This window comes from Gigantopelta aegis, chromosome 8 (assembly GCF_016097555.1).
Source record: "Gigantopelta aegis isolate Gae_Host chromosome 8, Gae_host_genome, whole genome shotgun sequence".
Classification (NCBI taxonomy): domain Eukaryota; kingdom Metazoa; phylum Mollusca; class Gastropoda; order Neomphalida; family Peltospiridae; genus Gigantopelta; species Gigantopelta aegis.
The window spans coordinates 7952377-7973892 of NC_054706.1; the positions used below are offsets into that span (position 1 = coordinate 7952377).

Here is a 21516-nt window from a genome sequence, read left to right on the forward strand (position 1 = left end):
AGAACGACAAAAAGCATTAACTTGATTGTTCTCGTGAATCACTATATTTTACTGTGTGTGTGTGTCTGTGGACGCCACCAGAAACAAGACAAATGTAACTATGCAATGCTCAACCCTGACACATATTGATAACAAAGTTAAAGTTTGTTTTGTTTAACGACACCACTAGAGCACATTGATTTATTAATCATCGGCTATTGGATGTCGAACAGTTGATAATTTTGAAATAAAGTTATTGAAAACAAAAGCATGTGCTTAAATGATTAAAGTTGACAAAGTTAGTGTTTTTTGGGTCGTTCTATTTTATGTACAACAGAACAGCTAGACGTCTGTTGAGCAACGATCAGTACTCTGCTCACCTGCCAATTTTCTCTTGCTGCTTTTGTCCTACAACATGGCTGTCGGTTCCGCCGGATGGAATCCTGATTTGGGGTCTCACGTGCTGCACGGGTTTGAATGCGCCGTTGACGTGGTGCTCCACGGGACTCGAACTCCCCTTCCCCTTCACCTCAGACGTGGAGGACGACATTCGGCTTCTCTTCTCGCCGTTTCGACATCGCGTCTAAAAATTAAAATGTCATCTTTAATTAAGGCGCACTGCTAATTATAAGTGCTGACTCTTAATAAATTAAGTATGAATTCATCAGCGAGTCGCGAATTGAAAACAAATTACCAGACGACGAATAGAAACTTTAAGAAAAAACGTAAAATTCTGCGTAATACTATGGAAACACACAGGTTCTTGGGTTTTCAGGTAACACATATATATTTACATATACTACTCAACTTTCGCTAGGGATATACTAAATATATGTCATGATAAACAATGTGTGCACATATTAAATATGTGTAACATGTGACCAATGAAACTATGGAGTTTAGATGTTCAATACATCACCATACTAAGGCATGAATACAGTTAGATATGTCTTCCATCAAACACAATAATATGTATATTAAAGGGGCAGACCCTAGTTTTTAAGCACTAAGGCTGTCTGTACGGAAATGGATAATCTAAACAATAAAATATAAGTAAAGTTTGATTTCAGTGACAATAAACAGCTCTAATAGTGATAAATATGCCTTAGTGTTTACAAACTAGGGTCTGCATTATAGGAGTCATTTTCAATAGGACTAATCCCTTATCACACCTATACTTTAAGTTCTACAGTTTTGTAGTGCTGTTGTTTTTTTGTTTTGTTTTTTGTTGTTGTGTGGGGTTTTTTTGGGGAGGGGAGGTGGGGGGGGGGGGGGGTGGGTATTCATTAATTCATTTATTTTTATTCATTTACATTTTATTTACTTCTTTTTATATATTTATTTTATCAATTATTTATTTATTTATTTATTGTCTTTCGTTCTTTATTGTCGTTTTCTAATTGCTTTATTTATTTATTATTATTATTATTATTATTATTATTATTATTTAAGAATACGCAGGGAAATAGTACATTTTACATAACTATATCACATATTACAAATTTTGCACACTAAACGTGGTTTAGCTCTAGATGGATCACCCGGTGTATAACACTATTCTAATTCAAGAGGTTGTATGTCTAACGTGGTTTAGCTCTAGATGGATGTCTGGTGTGTGACACTATTCTAATCCAAGAGGTTGTATGTCTAACGTGGTTTAGCTCTAGACGGATCACCCGGTGTATGACACTATTCTAATCCAAGAGGTTGTATGTCTAACGTGGTTTAGCTCTAGATGGATCACCCGGTGTATGACACTATTCTAATCCAAGAGGTTGTATGTCTAACGTGGTTTAGCTCTAGACGGATCACCCGGTGTATGACACTATTCTAATCCAAGAGGTTGTATGTCTAACGTGGTTTAGCTCTAGACGGATCACCCGGTGTATGACACTATACTAATCCAAGAGGTTGTATGTCTAACGTGGTTTAGCTCTAGACGGATCACCCGGTGTATGACACTATTCTAATCCAAGAGGTTGTATGTCTAACGTGGTTTAGCTCTAGATGGATCACCCGGTGTATGACACGATTCTAATCCAAGAGGTTGTATTTTTCTAGCGTCTGGTCAATCAATAAGCCAGGAAACCCGCAGTCGGCGTGCTGCAATTAAAGCGGCTTCTCGGCGGGGCCTAATATTGAAGGATTTACTGCACGACTCGGCGTCTTAGCCATAAGATAGCCTAGCGCTGAGATATCGCTTTGTGATTAGTTCAAATATTCCAAAGTGTTTGCCGTCGCGCGTTGCCTCGCGGGCAAAAATTTCCCTGGAATTGCCAGCCCGTCGCTAAGCGCCGCTGCCTAGATCCCCAAAGCCGCGGCTATCGCGCTGAAGCCGTTCTGAAAGCATTCAGATGAAATTAAGTTTTCTCCAACGCGCGAATTCTTACGTGATTACCGTCAAGTGCACGCCACGTGTTCTCGCGAGGTCGCCTGCCGCCATTTGATCCCGACGTGGAAAAAAAAAAAAAAAAAAAAAAAAAAGAGAAAGAAAAAAAAAAAGGAGAAAAAAAGAAGTCCGTTTACGTCAACAGATAACGTGGCGCTCTCCCGCTAACCGAGATAACGCGGGTTATATCGGCATCCATTCGCTCGCGCTCGCATATCATCGAGTTGGCGGCGCATTAAATATCGGTTTCATCTTGGAAGCCCCGTGGGTGAGGTTTTATCTTCACGGTTATAGCAACGACCGGAGATGCGAAGGATTTGGCGGGAAAGAAAGAAGAACAAAAAAAATTAAAAAAAAGAAGAAAAGATAGATAGAGAGGTGCTGCGTGCAGACGGCGCTATAGCACTGGTCACGTCTGCCATTCTAGCGCGCGCGAGACAATACCCCTACAATCCATAGCGCCGGTTTAGAACGTAATCCGCTCCTCGGCAGGAAGGACTGGTGGGATTAATTTACGGAAAGTTCACGTGCGCAGGATGTGGGCAATATAACGATCGAGCGAAAACCCGGAGCTCATTAATCCGCCATTAGACCGGTTTGACCCCGGGGCTAGGCCACACCCACCGCGAACCAGGCCTTTGTACGCTAAGCCCTCTTCCTCGCCGAGCTTTCCAGTCGAGCTGGTCCGCTCTTCAGCTATGGGCGTTGTGAAAAATTGGAAGTCATTGAGAAAGCATCCGACGAGGCGAGGGATGCAGCACTCCCCGCGGTGAGAAGAAAACCCTCGAACAGTGCGGGGTCGGCTTTCAAGGCAGACGACAAAATTATTGTTCAGTTGGCGCTAAGAAGGAAACGCGCCATATGTAAAACTCTTCAAAATACAAGGCATTTGTTTTCGTTCAGATTTACGAGCTGCCGAGAATTTGGCAGCTCCAAACAAACGAGAGACACAAGTCACCATTGTCGTTCTTCAGGATTTTCACTTATAGCTGACATGAGCCTGTGAGAATGTTCCCAGCAGCGTACAACGTTAACGATTATCAACGTACACGTATACGATTATCAACGTACATGTTTCCGATTATCAACGTACATTTTGACGAGTGTGAACGTACATTTTAACGATTATAGATGAACAACGTACACTCACTATTTTCAGTAGCATCCACTTTCAATATTCTTATTAATGTAGTAAACTTTAAAGTCACATCTTTGCAGAGTATTACCAACAATGTAGGCTAGCATTATTCAGTGGCGGATCCAGAAAATCCATTGGGGCAATGACATGAGGCGGAATGCCAAGGGAACTTTGGAGGAGGTTTGGAGGGGGGGGGGGGGGGGAATTAATATATAATAAAATTATAACTGTTACAAAATTGGGGGGGGGGGGGGGCGGCCCCCTAGATCCCTCTCTGTTATTCTCCACAATGTAAACTTTCACTACTGTCAACATGCAGTTGCATTTGTTCTCAACGACGTACATTTTCACCATTATTATTTTTAGGTATGTCAATAGCGTACACTCAGTTGTCAACAACGAACACTTACATTCACTAGAAGCATTGTCGCACATACGTCATTGATATTATATTCAAACTTGGTTTTTACTTTCGAAGTAGTTTAAAGGCGAGCCCACACGATACGAGTGCCTTGTACGAGAACACTCGAATGCATGCTAAGCGATCAAATCGTTATGCTTGGTTCGTCAGAATCTGCTATTCTCGTTCGAAGCACTCGTATTGTGTGTTGTCGCCTTTAAACTACTTCGAAAGTAAAAACAAACATGGCGTCTCCACAGTTTTAAGTGTTTTGCATGCAATGTTTTCTTTTTCAATATTGATTATATCTGGGGTGGTTATGTTATGGTGGTAGTATAAGAATGCTTATACAGTTTACATTTTCCACTTTAGTTACCAAACTATTTCAAATACACGTGCGTGTATTAATAAAAATAATGCTAGTCTATTCTCCTCCATCTTTGGAGGGGCATTGGTATTAAGTTGCTATCTCGGCACATCATATATTATGTAGCATATCTTATACCTTAACTGTGATAACGAAAAAACAAACAAAGAGAAAGAAAGAAAAACGCCAACACAGAAATCAGTAAGCCTACTATACTCAGCAAAACTGATTAAGAATACTTGTCGTTTTGGTCATTTTTTTCTAGTATTGTTCTATTGTTAGCACGTTTTGGTCATAGATGATTGCTAAATGTTGTTTGAGTAAATGTTGACCAATATTAACTGAATAAATGTTCATATGCTTTGTAAGATAAAACACACACACACACACACACACACACACACACACACAGACAGAGAGAGAGAGAGAGAGAGAGAGAGAGAGAGAGAGAGAGAGAGAGAGAGAGAGAGAGAGAGAGAGAGAGAGAGAGAGAGAGAGATACACAACACATACACACACAAACACAAAACACACACACATACAGATACACCAGATACACCAGATACACAACACACACACACACACGCACAACACACACAACACATCTACTGGCCCTTCATTTATTTCGTCGAGTATACTTGTGCTAAGAATTTATATAAATCATTAAAGTGCTGCATAAAATTGCATCTAATTTAGTTTTTCTTGACACGTGCAGCAGTTCGGTGACATTTGCCACATCCGACAAATTAACTCTCAAGAGCGCTGTGCAGTCGCGTTCCAGTCGTTTGAAGTTCGCTACTAGCCGGTCCGACGTTTGATGCGCCGCCGACCCTGTACGCCTTCACAAGTGACCGTTTCCCGGCGTGAAGGGCCAATTGCGTCAAGTGACCGCTTCCGCGAGCCGCGCGGCACGTAAATCACACTGACACCTACTCGTGGCTTCCAGTCCCCGCACTGGCGTGTACTTACCCATACAGTTCAACACCACTCGGCTTAGACATGCGCTAAGGCAAGCGAACGGTTGCTTGGTATCACACAGCACTCGAGATGCATTGCAGGGATAAAACCAAGTCTAAAATTGTGTGTGTGTGGGGTGGGGTGGTTGGGTGCGGTTTTAATGACAGGTGGGTGGTGGTGTTTGTACTAAAGCAAGACTGTATATTATTTTTTTCTATTTGCTGTATTGACCCTAACCCAACCCTATCCGCTAGGTACGACCCTGGTTTACTATTGTAAAACACAAATAACTAGATTTAATGGCCACCTTCATGAAATATAAGCCTTTCGTGAAGTATGTTTTCGCCACCAAACGTTATAATTGTCAACTACAGGCGCTTTGTACAATGGAACATTGATTGACTGATTGACTAGTTCCAGACAATAAGCAAGTCCGTCGCCATTGTTGTTATTGCGACACAAAACAATGAAAAAGCGACCCAGTTGGGAGCTTTGATACATATTTAATAAAAAAATATATTTAACGTGGATTATCTACCATAAATAGTTTAAAATGTACTCGAGATTGCAACTTTAATAGTGGAACATGTGGCAAATTCTATTGTAAGTTTTATTTAAAAATATATTGCACATATCTCTGATACTAGTTACACAACTCAGCTAACGAATTCAGTAAGGAAACAATTTGAAGAAACACCGTCAAGCTTGTTGTGTTTATATCCAACCTTTTAATATTAGCGTTTAAAAGTGTTTAACACAATGATGATAACGTTTTGATATAACAAGCAGTACATTATTGATGTCCTTTAAAGGTGCTATCTTAAAGTTGCGCAATGGCGGCTTCCCGCCAGTACTATTTGTTAACCTTCAATTTTATACCCATTAAAAATTACAACTAAAGACTTTAATGTTCTAGTAGGAAAAAAAGATATTGGAAAATCATCAGTGGACGAACGACGGAATTGCCGAGTTCACGTGGAGCAAAGACTCCGTAACGTTATGCCAGGCAAGTTCAAGTTCAAGTTCAGGTTCAGGTTCAAGTTCAGGTTCAGGTTCTTTATTGCTTTAACTTTTTACAACTTATCAGTGTAATGCAATGGATGGATGGAATTGTTTAACGTACACATTCAGAGCTAGCTGTTGTAGCGCACGCCATAATACAATGTACAACAAAATAATTAATATATACAGGATGTGTACCGGATTATGGTGGAGAATGATTTAGTAAATAATAATAATAATAATAATAATAACGAACGTTGCCGACATGTGTGCTGTCTTTGTGCAACTCATCTGCCTGGGACGGCCCTATCCAGACAACTTGGCAGATTGTGTGGATTCGCCGATTTCTTAAGATTTGTAACGCTGTGATAAGACAGGGATCTTGTTGTACTGAACTGAACTCCGTTTACACGGCGTGTACGAACATCACACGTTCGATACTCGGCTGTTAGCTATGAAAAGGCTGTGCACGGAATCGATTAATTTGTAGTTATTTATTAGAAATAAAAGTAAAGATAAGGAAATGTGACACTTGTAACTATGATATAGGACCTTCAACTGGTTTGACTGGCTTATAAATCAGTATGGATTAGGCCCATCTTCTGTGCAAGTTTACCAGCACGCCCTAAGGCTCCTTAATGTCCATCGGATAGAAATGAAAAAAAAGAAAAAACCCAACCCAAACCCGGTGTTTTGTTCATCCGGGTACCCAATAAATCATTTAAACGGTTCGTTGTCCGGGAACAATAGCACGTGACCCGCTGGGGTGGAAAATCGGATTACCACGTCGACGAATCGACTGACCCTCACCACCCGCTACACAACGGTGCGGGCTAACAGTCGTTAGTGAAATGTGTTGTTCTTTAGTTTAACGACACCACTCGAGCACGTTGATTTATTCATCATCGGCTACTGGAGGTCAAACATTTGATCATTCTAACATATAGTCTTAAAGAAAACTTTTTGTGGCTGAAGCCTAACCTCTTAGTCACCTGCCACCCCTATTTTGAGGGCTAATTAATATATTTAAAAAATCATTTTAAAATATATTTATATTTAGGACTGCCCGATCTAAATTTGCGTTACAAATTGTTAGTTGTTTGCTGTATATTAAATATTGTTTGGGAAAATAACGCACAAAATTATTTATTGTAAAGTCCTTTTTCCCTGTTTGTTTAAATATCAAAATTGCCCCAGTAATTGTTCTGTCCCAGGTTGGACTACTGGCATCCGGTGGCCGAACCTGGGATAGACATGCTCGAAACCTTCGTGGTATAGGAGCATGTAAATATTTTATTGATTGATTGATTAAAGAAAACTTGCTAGATTTTTTTCCATTAACAGCAAGGGATATTTTATATGTATTTTCCCCACAAAGAGGATAGCACATACCACGGCTTTTAATATACCAGTCGTGGGACACTGGTTGGGATCGGGGAAACCTAATAATAGCATGAGTCCACTGAGTGGGTTCGACCCTGCCGCAAAAGCACTTCGGGCAAGCGCTCTACTGACTTGGCAAGATCTCGCCCTTCTATAGTAAAGCTAAAGTTGGTATTGTTCAACGACACCACTAGAGCACATTGATTAAATTAATCATCGGCTATTGGATGCCAAACATTTGGTAATTCCGACTCGTAGGGGAGGAGAGGCACAGGGTGGCTCGCCTGCGAGGTACACCCGTATTTATACCTAAATGTTGTCACTGTGGTAGTTAGTGTAGGCCTATTTTGTTGCTTGGCAAAGTAATGTCACGGATGTACACGTTTACTCTGATTTCGTACAGACGCCACGGTTTTGTATAAATTGCCTTTGCAGAGAGTCAGTATGAATAACAGTATTCCAATTTGTGTTTTGGGTAAACGCAATGCAGAAAACAGTTATGTTACAAGCCTCCACTTAAATTCGTGGGTTTTTGTTTTTCTTTAAAAAAGACGTAAATTGTGAAGAACAAGTGATATCAGTGCCATATAGCTCGTGTGTGTTCAGCGAACCGTTTGTCGCCAACGCTTTCTTGACTTTTTCATTTTTACCATACACATTAAACCAAATGGCGACTTGAATAACCAGTCAAAATAGTTTACAAACGTTTAGCGAAAACCCGACTGGCTGAACGCATGCTGGTAGCAGTGGATTCAGTTTTTATGCAGTCAACGCCTTGACAAAGAACACGCTACAGAGGCGCCAGTCTAAACAAAATCAATAACAAGCAATATTATCAGATCCCAATGGTATTTTCAACGGGTCTTCATTTCCTTGGCCCTTTAAAAGCTACCGCGGCAAATGATGTGCAAATAAATTATTTTCCTATCGTCGGCGAAGTTGAGATTACGTATTTAAATTGCGTCACGTGACAGGATGTGCCTCGAAGTGATTGATGGCCCCGCGCGTGCCACGACGCCAACAATTAGCAGATGCCTCGTGGTGATCGCACGTGAACGTATTCCGATCGAGATCGAGGCGATATTCCTCGTCGGCGTTCATCTGTGAACTGCACTTCCTGTCGGCCCGCTACACAACAGGGACAGATATATGGGCTCAATATGACAACTACACTCTTCTCTCTCTCTCTCTGTGTGTGTGTGTGTGTGTGTGTGTGTGTGTGTGTGTGCGTGTGCGTGTGCGTGCTTGCGTGTGTCTGTGTGTGAACGGCAGGCTAGGGGTACGACTAACCTTTTCGACGGGATGGGTAAGGGTAATGCGGATCAAAGAATAGTTTGCACATCAATCAATCAATCAATCTTTATTGTACCAAAGTACAAAAACGGCCAAAAGAGAGTCGGTACAAATGATGTTACAGAACAAAATATTGTATCCATAGAACAGTGTTTAAACTGGAATTCAAGGACTTATTAAGGTCGGGGTGGGGGGGGGGGGGGGGGGGGGGGGGGGGGGGGGGGGGGGGGGGGGGGGGGGGGGAGGTTGTCATGATATGTGTCCTATCCTGTCTGTGGGATGGTGCATATAAAAGAACCCTTGCTACTAATGGAAAAATATAGCGAGTTTCCTCTCTAAGACTGCATGTCAGAATAACCAAATGTTTAACATCCAATAACCGATGATTAATAATCAATGTGCTATAACGGTGTCGTTAAACAAAACACACTTCAACAAAACTATTCTTACAGTGAATCGCCATTGTTCGATATTGTTTGGCTATGTTCGCTGTTTACGTCACACGAAAAACAGAGAGTTAAATATTACTGATTTATTCGACCATGTTCATGGCTGTAAAGAATTTGCATTTGTAAACGACCGGATATGTTTGACTTTAAAAACTGATAAACCAATAAATGAACAATAAAATGAATGGCACAGTAGTTTACTGCATCATACTCAGTATGTGTTTACGATACACTAACGTGAAAGGTGGGCGAGTCCGCGGAATAAAGCCTCTGATATCGAGTTTTCATCATCAGTGAGGAAACGGAACTATTTGTTTGTCTCGAAACTAGCAAACAGGCAGAAGCAAACCTAGGGGGGTGTGGGGGGGGGGGACTTGGGAACAGTATTCAATGCCCCCTTCTTTCTTTTCTGTTTTATTAGGATCCCCTTTTGACGAGTTGGTTCAGTGGGGGGGTTTCCTGTTAGAACGCCCCCATCCCCCATCCCCTGCAAAATATTTCTGGATCCGCCCCCTGAACCTGGTGATACCACCTATTATAACATAACGATAGTTTGCGAGGAAATTAATTTCACGAAGAAATTTATTTTCCATACTGGCGCTTCCCAGTTGTGGAACATGCAATCGCTGAGGTCTGCACGTGACCTCCATTTACGGCGGAAGCCGCGCATGTCTCCAGGCGACATTAGGAAACCGTGAACTCGATTTGCGCGACAACCGTAAAGTGGATCGATGCGTCTCGGTGCCGCAGACGTTAATTTATGTGCCTGTTCACACGCTGAATACAAATCAATAGCACTGGCGTCCGCCAACGATTCGTCCTCAATCATTGCGATTCTTCTGTCAATCTCCGGCAGTTTTCTTCTCCCAGACCAGTGGTCTATCTCGATTACTGGCCTTGGGGGACGTCGCTTCGTGTACCGTCGTGACATGTCGTCGCGAACTTCGTTATAATTCGTCAGGGTTTCTCAATTTGAGTTTTAAACTGAACGCTATGTGCTAGTCGAATTTTATCAGGCCATACTTTTAATAAAACGTTACTCGTAAAGTCATCTTGAATCAATTTTGTTTTTGTCAACTATGTTTTGTTTTTGAGTGGGTACATTGTATTTTATTCCTTTCTTTTCCTCTAAGTACAAAAAACTCAAATTATTCATTTTACTGTTTATTTGTCTTTAATTTTTCTATTTTATTTTTATTTATTTTTTATCCATTCCACAGTAGTTGGTGTTGCTGCATTGGTGTGTTGTTCATTGTTTGGTAGTCTATGGCAAATCAATTATTAAAGACATTTCGTCTTGTTATGGGTCTTTTTTTTAATACTTTGGCGTTTCGTAAATTACTTTTTATTCCTTTTTATAATATATTTTTATTCCTCTCAAAAAGAGTTGCAAAAACAGAACAACATATACAAATAAACAGACAAAAGAATAATTTTCAGAAAACAAAAAATAAAAATGGAAGAAGATAAACAATATTTATGCCAAGCTCTGTTAACTACTTCTGGCGTGTGTGCGTGTGTACGAAATTGGCCTAGTAAATTAGTTTAAACGATATTTATTCTGGGTGTTGTGGTTTTTGGGTTGTTGTTTTTTTGTTTGTTTTTTTGTTATTACAGTGGAATTCTTCGACAGGCTGAAGCCTATATTAAAAATAAAAAAAATTCCTACAAATTTTAATAATTTTCATGATCATGTAGAGCAAATGATTAAACAGCCTAATAAATTACAAAGTTGTACCTATTAATCCATCATAACATCAAATAATGTGTATATCTAGTAAATCGTTCAGGGTTGCTAAATTAACTGCCATAGTAATCCTATGTAGTAACCCTGATGATTGGTAGTAAAGTAATAAATAGCTGAAAGTATTTTGTATTATATCTTTATTTTTTTGGCTGATGAGAATCTTTTTTTAATGCAATAATATTCAGGGTTTTTTTACTTTTTGTGTGTTGATTTTGTTTACGTAATCACACGTTTCTAACAACCACAAAAACATCAAAGTATTTCATTCGTTATCCAAAAAACCCAACAATCTACGATGTTTGCCATACTTTATGACATACATCTCATCCCCTGACTGCAAATACCCCGTTACTCTTTGAAGTTGGGCAACAACAGGAAGAAACAGTGGAATCTTTGTCAAACATCTCCGATAATGCTTTATTTATTACCACAAACAACTACGCGGCCGCCACGCGATGTCTTATCTTTAATTACCGTCGCTGATGACGTGGCCCGTGTTACGTATTATACGTAATAGTCGGCGTATAAAAGACTCTTATAAATTTCACGTCTATTGAATGAAAAGCGAGGTAACTAATGGCGAGCCTTGACGTACACGCAATTACTATCAACAAAATTTGCATGCGATTAACACTAAATGTATATATGCATGCATGTATGGTTCAGTTGCCGCGGGAACTAAGGAGTGTGTGTGTGGGGGGGGGGGGGGGGGGGGATTTGTCACTTTCCTTTGAACATTAGGTAATCTCAAAACAGGGAAGTTGAGATTTTTCTTTTAACAGCCCGCGGGGTGGATCCGGATTGTAAGTTTTTAGCGGAGGTTGTATTTCTAACTAATCCTTGTCAATGAGGATTTTGTGAAATTTATATCCTTTACGGACAGTTACATAATATTTTGATGTAAGCGCTGTAGCAAAAAACCCGCACAATGAGAAGTGTTGTTGTTTTATTTAATTAGCAGCAAATGACACGCTATATTGCTAACAGATCATTTACAAAATAAACAAATGAATTTCTGTCTAAATCGAAATGTACTCTTATTGCAGATTAAAACTCCTCAACCAACATTGCGTTGACAAAGAACGAACTACATGACATGTAAAACAAATTAAAATGTTTATTTTTTATTGCTTATTTCATATTAAAACAGATTTTTATTATTTTAAAATATATTACATATGTTTGCTAAAAAACAACCCCACTTTTATTACCCTTAATTAATACCAAATTTGAATGAGGTTCCTTTGAATGTATACAATATTTTACACCTATTATGTACTACTACTAGTACTACTACTACTACTACTACTACTACTACAGTAGTAGTAGTAGTAGTAGTAGTAATAGTAGTATTAGTATTAGTATTAGTAATAGTAGTAGTAGCTGTATTAACAGTAGTAGTAGTAGTAGTAGTAGTAGTAGTAGTAATAGTAGTAGTAGTATTAGTATTAGTATTAGTAATAGTAGTAGTAGCTGTATTAACAGTAGTAGTAGTAGTAGTTATAGTTGTAGTAGTAGTAGTACTGATATTTTATTACTACAGCCGCGCGTTTGCGGGGTGGGGGTGGGGGTGGAGGTGGGGGTGTAGGACGACTCCCCCAACCCTGAAAACGAATTTTAAGAAATGTGTTTTCCAGCGCAACATAACTCGCCCACCCTAAAATGTTCGCTCGCCACAGTCTAGACCTCCATGCACAATTCCCTGCATACGCAATAAAGTTGTAAATGTTTCCCCAGCAATGGTTGCGAACGAATACAAAATGAGCTGTGCGTGCTCACGGCGTGAAGTGAGTGAGCCACATCACGACGCAGCGTGTGTGTTCAGAACGACGGCTGGTAACAGCTTGCTGTGTACCTTACTACCTATTAATATTTCGATCGTGATTTTTTTATTTTTTTGTAAAGGTCATGTAAAAACAGTTTACAGGACAGACATAATGTATTAACGTCTCGCGTTAATAATATGTACATCGCACATACAAAATGGAAATATAAAATTACATAAGATATTCGTCACGAAATTATGAGACAGTACAGTTAAATAACACAACTTCCGTCAAGTATGTTACAATTTCAAGTTTCATTTCACGAGGCAGAAAATTAAAGGGTTGATTGCTGATAGAGGGCGCTTTTTACTTTGGTTCGAATTCTGGCTCAAAAGGTTCGTTTTCAGTTGTCAAGTCCAATTTTCTAGGAGTTGTTCTTCTCCTAACCGTAATTTAGTGAGTGAATACAGACGCCAGAAGAAAACGCCAGTTCCTTAAATCGTAAGGTAACGAGACAGTAGGTGTAATGACATAGCAGGTCACAACTAACCACATCCGGTATTATATCGTGGTAGTTACGTCTTGAAAATGCACATGTAGCTAGGGTGCGTTCTATTATGTTTTAAACCCTGAAACTATGATACTTAACCGCGGGCCTACTGGGTATGGTTCGTAAAAAAAAAAAAAAACACCTTGCTAATTTTTTTCTTCTTCTTGGTCAGAATTTGGTATTTTCTGTGAAAACCAATGCTATTATGATACGTCATTGTTGAACAGTCGTCTTATAATTCCAGGACTCCGTGTTCTTTAAAGGACCTACTCACCTTCAGCGCTTAATCCCAATTCCAGGACTCCATGTCCTTTAAAGGATCTACTCACCTTCAGCGCTTAATCCTAGACCTTAACACTCTAAATACCCACTGTACAGATTATCCTCATAAATTATGTTGTTGTGCACCGTACTAAAATTTCAAAGTTATTTGTCTTTAAAATTCCCGGATCCGCCCATAGTAGCTTGTATACGTTTTCTAACTTTACTAAGCCACGCACAGCAGTAGCAACAACAACAACAGTAACAACCAGAGAAAGAGAGAGAGAGAGAGAGACAGAGAGAGACAGAGACAGAGACAGAGAGAGAGAGAGAGAGAGAGAGAGAGAGAGAGAGAGAGAGAGAGAGATTAAGTCGGGTTTTCAAAACGTGTTAGTGATCATGGTTTTTTATGGTATTTCGTAGCATCGCGACCTCATTAAAACTTCCCTTTGACGCTACCTTGTACAAAGATGTGATCTTTGATAATTACAGTACAAGCGAATTTTTACTATACTACGTATTGTAATTTTTGTTGCTTTTATTTTTTGTTTATTATTATTTATTTTTTTTGTGTGTGTTTTTTTGTCTGTTTTTGTTTGTTTGTTGTTGGTTTTTTAGGGGGTGGGGACCAGATTTTTGTTTCTCAAATTATGAAGCTAAAAAACCTTTAAAACAATACGGTTGCTCGTTTCAATGATAAATACGCTAAGGGAACTTTTGTCATTGACATTTAATGATTTGAATGATTGATGTACATTTAATTCAAATTTCCATTTATCATTATGGAAAGTGGTATAAAATATAGGTTTCACGAGTAGTGCAGAAGTGCCGTGTGGGAAAACCAAGGTTTGTGTTCGGCGGGTACGGCCGAGGACAAACACGGACATTAATCCAGAGCTCGCATCGTGGAATCGAGGACGATTTCCTTCATTGTTAAATTCAGCATATTTTGAACGGCGTCGAGAGTTGCCAGTAGCCTTTCCAGTCGAGCGCCTCCCCCTCCAACCTCCCACCCACATTCCACCTCCAACCTCCCACCCACATTCCACCTCCAACCTCCCACCCACATTCCCCCTCCAACCTCCCACCCACACTCCCCCTCCAACCTCCCACCCACATTCCCCCTCCAACCCACATTCCCCCTCCAACCTCCCACCCACATTCCACCTCCAACCTCCCACCCACATTCCCCCTCCAACCTCCCACCCACATTCCACCTCCAACGATTTGAGACACGATACGGTCATAGTGTAAGACCTGTTATTAGGGACGCGCCTTTTGTGTGAACTTTGATGGCAATCTGTCGTAACACCTTTACGATAAATCGTATTCCCGATGATAAGAGCTTTTTAAAATACTATTAAAAATATATACACATTTCCTGTCCGTTTCTCTACAATTTTTTACAATGCTGTCGGTCGGCGGAAATGCCAGTAAACACCCCAGTTACGGATGGCTGTAAAATCCTGGGAGACTATGACCGCAGGTGTGTGTTTACGACTTGCCGTAAAGCAATGAGAAGTTTTTCGTGACAGGCTAGCGCGAGCAGCCGACCGCCGATTGTAACCGAACACAGCCTGGAGGTGTCGATTACGATCACAGCAGACGAACGAATCGACGTCACCAGATGAGACCCTGCCTATCGTAATAGCGCTTTCCTTTCAGCGCGAGACGAGACTAGACACAGAGAGACAGAGATCTCCGTACCGCGCTATTTTAGCAGTACGTTTACGGTCGTTATTGTCGTTGTCGTTGTCGTTTTTGGACCGGACTGGAAATAATTTAACATGCACGTTAACGTATAGACAAGCATGAAGTTCCTACTAAAAAACTACAACAGACACTTAGGACCGGGGGTAGCAGTGAGGATGGGCGGGGCTCACCCGAGGACCTTTTACCCCCTCTATAGTATATAAATACAGATAAAAATCTGACTTGTGTCCCCTACTAGAGACTGAGTCCCCTAAACTAGAGAGTGTGACGCCCCCCCCCCCCCCCACACACACACACTAGATATAATGTACTAAAATAAACTGCCGGAATACACAGGAAAGAAAATTTTGAGGTTAGTGTTATTAAGATGTACAGAGAAAACATTACGAGGTTAGCCTTACCATTGTATACAGGAACAAAAAAAATTCGAGGTTAGCTTTATGGTGTACAGAGAAACCATTTCGAGGTTAGGCTTACCATTGTGTACAGAAAAAACTAAAACATTTTGAGGTTAACCTTATGGTGTACAATAAAAACATTTCGAGGTTAACCTTATCATGGTGTGCAGGAAACATATTTTGAGATGAAACGTCATTAGGGCGTACACGAGAAATATTTCTAGAAGTTACATGACAAAACGTAGACTGTTTTTACGCAATAAGATGCGATAAACTGTGGACTCTCAATAGACGAATACCCCGTCGTGTCTGTTCTGACGCTACCCACGAGTGGATATAACTGATGTCTGTTTAACTGCACCTCGGTGTATTGTAAACTGTGTCTATGATAACGCATAGTTTAGAATAAAAATAAAGCTGATTCACTATTAGTAGGGTGTACGTGATAGCGCACACCGAGTCCGATGGAAACGCCAACTGACTGACTGAGCGCCGCCAGGTACATTGTATGTGTGTTATTGTAGGAGGAAGCGGGTGTATGGCGGTATGTGGCGGTATGTGGCTGTACGAGTGTGTCTTCACAAACAACCAGCACTACTAGGTATTCAAATGATAAAACAAATTCTCTTCACGATCGCAGTCTTTAAACCATTTTTTTAAAGATCATTCAACATTAAACTGTCGAACAACATATCTAAACATCAATCTCATTATGATCTTTAAATTACTGTGTGGTTTAATGAACGCAGGTATTAAAATTTCGAAGCAGAGGTATCTTACAGCGTGGTGTCGTTTAAAGGCGGGTGTCATGCTATGTTCGAATACCCATGGAAGGGTCAAGTTATAAAACCGACGACGCACTTTCAATTGTATCCTCCATTAAATATCACAGAGCACAATATTTCATACGAACCGTCCTTGTGTTGGCGTGTAGGTTACGCAACTTTAAATTTACGCAAACCGCCAATCGGTTACGCGGTGACCCATTATACATTGTGAAATTAAAAGTTGCAAACTTTTGATGATACCTTACCCTGTAATTTAAAAGTAAATAGGAAGTAATTGATTAGGTTATGCAAGTATAATTCACTAAACTGAATGATATAAAGCAACTTCCTGTTGCCTACAATTTTAAAATACTGTCCCGTGAACTCGTATATTAAAAGAAGGCGATTGGTTGTCCTACTGTTACTGACTATTGTCACCTAGGGACATCAGTAATGATATGGAATTCACGTTGAAAATAATGGGTTGAAATGTTATTGATGCATGTCGGAGTTTGTGTGAGTTTTCGAGTGATACGTGTCTAGGCTTTACGCTAGATTCAGAACATTCTCACATCAGCTATTTGACGAATTTGTTTGAAAATCTATAGCTAAATTTAAGTTTAAATTAACCAATCAGCAGAATGGGTTTTTGATGAAGTAATAATGAAATATTTTTGCCAAATTCAACTTTAATTCGCCTTTGGCGAAAGTGTGAATGATAGTTTACACATAATAACAGACACAAAGAGTATGTTATTTCTCATTCAGTTAAAACAAAAATATCAAGTCCGAGTACTCTCTTTAAAAATCCCATAAAGATTATTTTGACTGTCGTCATCATCGGCGTCTTATTTAAAAGTAAATAAATAAATAACAAGCACGTGAACTACGTACATCACAGCATAATTTCACAATATGTGTACGGGGTGGGGGAGGTAATATCCAAAATTATTATCGTTCTTCCTTTTATTATTACAGTTTTTGTTGTTGATAGAGGTTGGGTATGTTGTTTGTTTTGTTTAGTTTCTATTTGTTTTTGGGGCGTTGTTTGTTGTTTTTGTTTTTTGGGGGATGGTTGTGTACTTCTTTTTAAAATTAATGTTTATGGGTTTTTTAATTGTTGTTTTGCTTTTATATATATAAAAAACATGGCAGAAGATTATTTAGTTTTAGTTTTAGTGTATATACATACACCTGTATTTATGTATACTTTTATTAATTTATACTCACATATTTATAAGACACTGACACTATCCAATATGCCCAATGCTAAAGATGTTTTATTGTTTGACTACTGCCACTCTGTGTCAAAGACAGTCAAGTTCTGTTAGCAGAGAAATATACTTTGTGTTTAAACATTCTGAGCACAAAATGGTCTGGAGTTAATTTCTACAAATGTTTTTTTCCGGAAAACAAAAAATAGGGTTGGTTTACTTTTTTATCTTTATTTATTTATTTATTTATTTAAATTAACATTTTTTTATTTACCACATTCACCTCTGCAGGTTCAGATAAAATGCTATTTGTGTACTCTTTTCACCTATATACTATTATATTAAAAACATAAGGGGTAGGGGACATAAAACAAATAGGGTCAACTTTTTTCTAGGTAAGGTCGGATTTCCTGAAGAACATTTAAAAAAAAAGGTTTTTAACGAACAGAATGGATTAAAGTGTTAATATTTGAAAACGTCTTTCCATTCTGTCAGGGTTATACTACACTACTCGTTTAAGAGACATGGAGTTACATTTGGCAAACAGACTCCCAGATTTCACAGTAAAGTCGCCAAAAAGGTAACTGAGAACTATCGCATTTAATTTGCTGGGATACTATTTCCTGTGTTTTAGTTTGTGTTGGGTTTTTTTACTGCTGTCCTGTTAAAGTTGTTTTGTTTTTCTGATGGTTATTTGTTTTGTGTTACTGGGGTTTTGGGGATTTTTGTTTTTAGGGATGTTCGGGTTGTTTTTTGTAGGGTATTTTTCATTATGCGTTTGTTTTTTAGGGTGACTGGGTGTCTTTATTTTTATTTTTTATGTTATGTAAAGAATACAGGTACACAAATCTAATCTGATTATGAATGATAAAATAATAATAATAATAATAATAAAACTTCGGCAACTGCTATTCATATAGTTTGGATCAAGCTTAAAATGACCATAATATCTAAACTTGCACTACACCAAGCTAATGCACACGTCAATGTTTAAATCTCAAATACCACCTTCATCCGACTCCGTCCCCTCACTGACTAGATCATGGTGTCCGTGCTTGCCGTGGGCCTACACACCACATTCCTTAGTACTTCCCTTAGTTAGAAACACACACAAACTATCGCTCTCTATATCCCTCTTTCACCAGCCTTCGCTCTCCTAAATATCTTGATAATAACAATACAGAGGGGTAGCTGAAAACCCCCAACCCAAAGCCAATTTTACCTTAAATAAAAGTTCCCTTGTTTTAGTATAGCTGAAAACTTCCTCATAAATCTCAATGCTATGATTTGCCCCACCCACCCCAACCTGTTATTTAGATACGACCAGATACACGTACATCACAGTCATTGTGTCAGAGTAGGGGTATCACACCACTAACCATCTCTACACCAGTACCACCACCGCAGCGATCACATGTGAACTTACCGGCGTCGTTGAGCTGTGTCGACATCCCTCGCACTCACAGACAGTCGGGTGGACGGTCAGTATTCCTTTAGCCAACAGCAGCTTCAGACTCTTACCGTGGTGTCGTATGGACCTCTTCCAGTCTTTGGCCGTCTCACGGCCACTCACGAACTGGAATTCGTTGGGCGTGAGCCACGATCCCTGATAGAATATACACGGTCCTTTACTCCCCTGGCACAGTTTCGACAGGTAGAGCAGAGCCTTGTTCTGTCCGCACTCCACCTCGAGAATAATCTCCCCATCCTTCACTATGGGCTTAATAAACTCCTCCGTACCTTCCATGACCGGGCGCGACCCGTCCGCTAGCCCCGAATCCATCGCAGTGACTGCGGCAGTGGTAGTGGCGGCGGTGGTAGTAACAACAACAACACCAGTAACGCCAGTAGTAGTCCCTTCCTTTGAAGTGGCGGCCTGCCCGTTAACCGGCGGAACTTCCGTAGCAGCGTTTTGTATCATGTCTGCGCGCGAGTCGACGTTCCGTGGGTGGTCCGTCCTAGCTCCGTGCTCCTCACGCGATTCTCGTCTGCTCATCTCGCCCTCTCCCGTAACGGCAGAACCCGCTTCCGACAGGCCGTGTTAGTGACAAAGGCCACGCCCACTCGCCTCCCGTCGTGCCAAGTGACGCGCTTCGCTCCTATCAGTTGATAAATTGCCCCATAGACGGCGGTCGTAAAGGAAAAGCGGTCGCCGCTATTATCTCGCCCATCTCTTTCATACCCCGGTTGCCCCCTTACGGCACGGCGTTCGTGAGCCGACGTAATCCGAGTAATCTAAATAGATCTGGCGATCCGTTCGTCTCGAGACTTCGCTCCGCCGACTGTAAGCGCGCGCCGCTGCGAGTAACTAGAGAGAAAATCTCTCACAGATAGAGAGAATGAGAGAGACAGAGAAAACGAGAGTGAGAGAAGAGACGTTAAAACTGGTATAGAGAACGCTCAATCTCGATCACAAAATTCCTTTTCCCTTTTCCTTTCAAAAGCGTGGAGCGCGTGAGCCGTGCTAAGGGCGGGTGAAATAGGATAGCGAAAAATGCCGAAACAAAAATGAGTTTCAGAGGCTGCCGGCGTTTCTGATTGAACTTCCAGAATTGATTGGTGAATAATTAGTGGGGACCCAATAAACTGCACGTTCCGCGAATGATTACTGTGCTGTCGCGCAACGGCCAGCGTTATTTTTTTTCTTCTTTCTCCTCAGGGAGTTATTGGCTGTGGCGTGGAGGGACGTTCAGTGGGGATCGGTGTTAAATCAATTGAAGGTCCGCCCTTTGTGAAGGGCGGCCAGTTGCGCGCTGCGCGGACCGCGGCTACGGAAGTAATAATTTCCAGCGTCTCGAGTTCAATCCGAGTGATTAGATAAAGACTGCGTGCTCGATATAGGAGAGCGCATTCACGCGGCTCCCCGGTGTACAGTAGGTCCGCACTAAATGCGCCGGTTTCACAGCCCGCACATAAACAGTCAAACCTGCGACTTTTTTTTTCTGTCTCTCGTTTAAAAAAAAAAAAAAAAAAAAAAAAAAAAACATATTGAAAATATAACAGCGGACGATTTATAAATAAACATTGCATTTTGATATAAATAATTATTAATTAACGTCTATGGCAGTAGAAAATGTATTTTTGGACAGAACAGGAAAATGGGACAGGCGTCTTAGAAAGATAGTTTTAACGACACCTCAGCATATTGTTAAGTAATCGACTATGATAAGCGCGAAACTTGGTCTAGAGTATTAGGGAAGAAACCCGCTACCGCCACATACAGTGAGGCTATTCCTCCCATCGCCACGCAGTTAAATATAACAGTTTCTCACAAACAAGATAACACATACCAAGACCTTTTGATCCAACGGGGACAGGGTAAAAAAAAAAAAAAATCACTGGGATGCCCTTTTCACGAGTTGGTCAGTGTAGCTTGTTTCCTTACTGCCGTGGAAATAGTTAATGGGATCGCCCTGAAGCTCTGGTAAAAATCACTGGGATGCCCTTTTCACGAGTTGGTCAGTGTACCTTGTTTCCTTACTGCCGTGGAAATAGTTAATGGGATCGCCCTGAAGCTCTGGTAAAAACCACTGGGATGCCCTTTTCACGAGTTGGTCAGTGTAGCTTGATTCCTTACTGCCGTGGAAATAGTTAATGGGACCGCCCTGAAGCTCTGATAAAAATCACTGGGATGCCCTTTTCACGAGTTGGTCAGTGTAGCTTGATTCCTTACTGCCGTGGAAATAGTTAATGGGACCGCCCTGAAGCTCTGATAAAAATCACTGGGATGCCCTTTTTACGAG

General features: G+C 40.5%; 1 protein-coding gene across 1 annotated transcript in view; it reads right to left on the reverse strand.

Moving 5' to 3' along the window:
• Positions 1 to 20877, reverse strand: part of LOC121378533 — a 29358-nt gene extending 8481 nt beyond the window's left edge. Inside the window, exons 1-2 of the mRNA XM_041506744.1 lie at positions 19200 to 20877; positions 360 to 562 (exon numbers count right to left, since the gene is read on the reverse strand). Coding sequence (XP_041362678.1) covers positions 360 to 562; positions 19200 to 19769 — 773 coding nt within the window. The 5' untranslated portion in view covers positions 19770 to 20877. The remainder of the gene's footprint in view (positions 1 to 359; positions 563 to 19199) is intronic.
• Between the last annotated feature and the right edge of the window lie 639 nt (positions 20878 to 21516).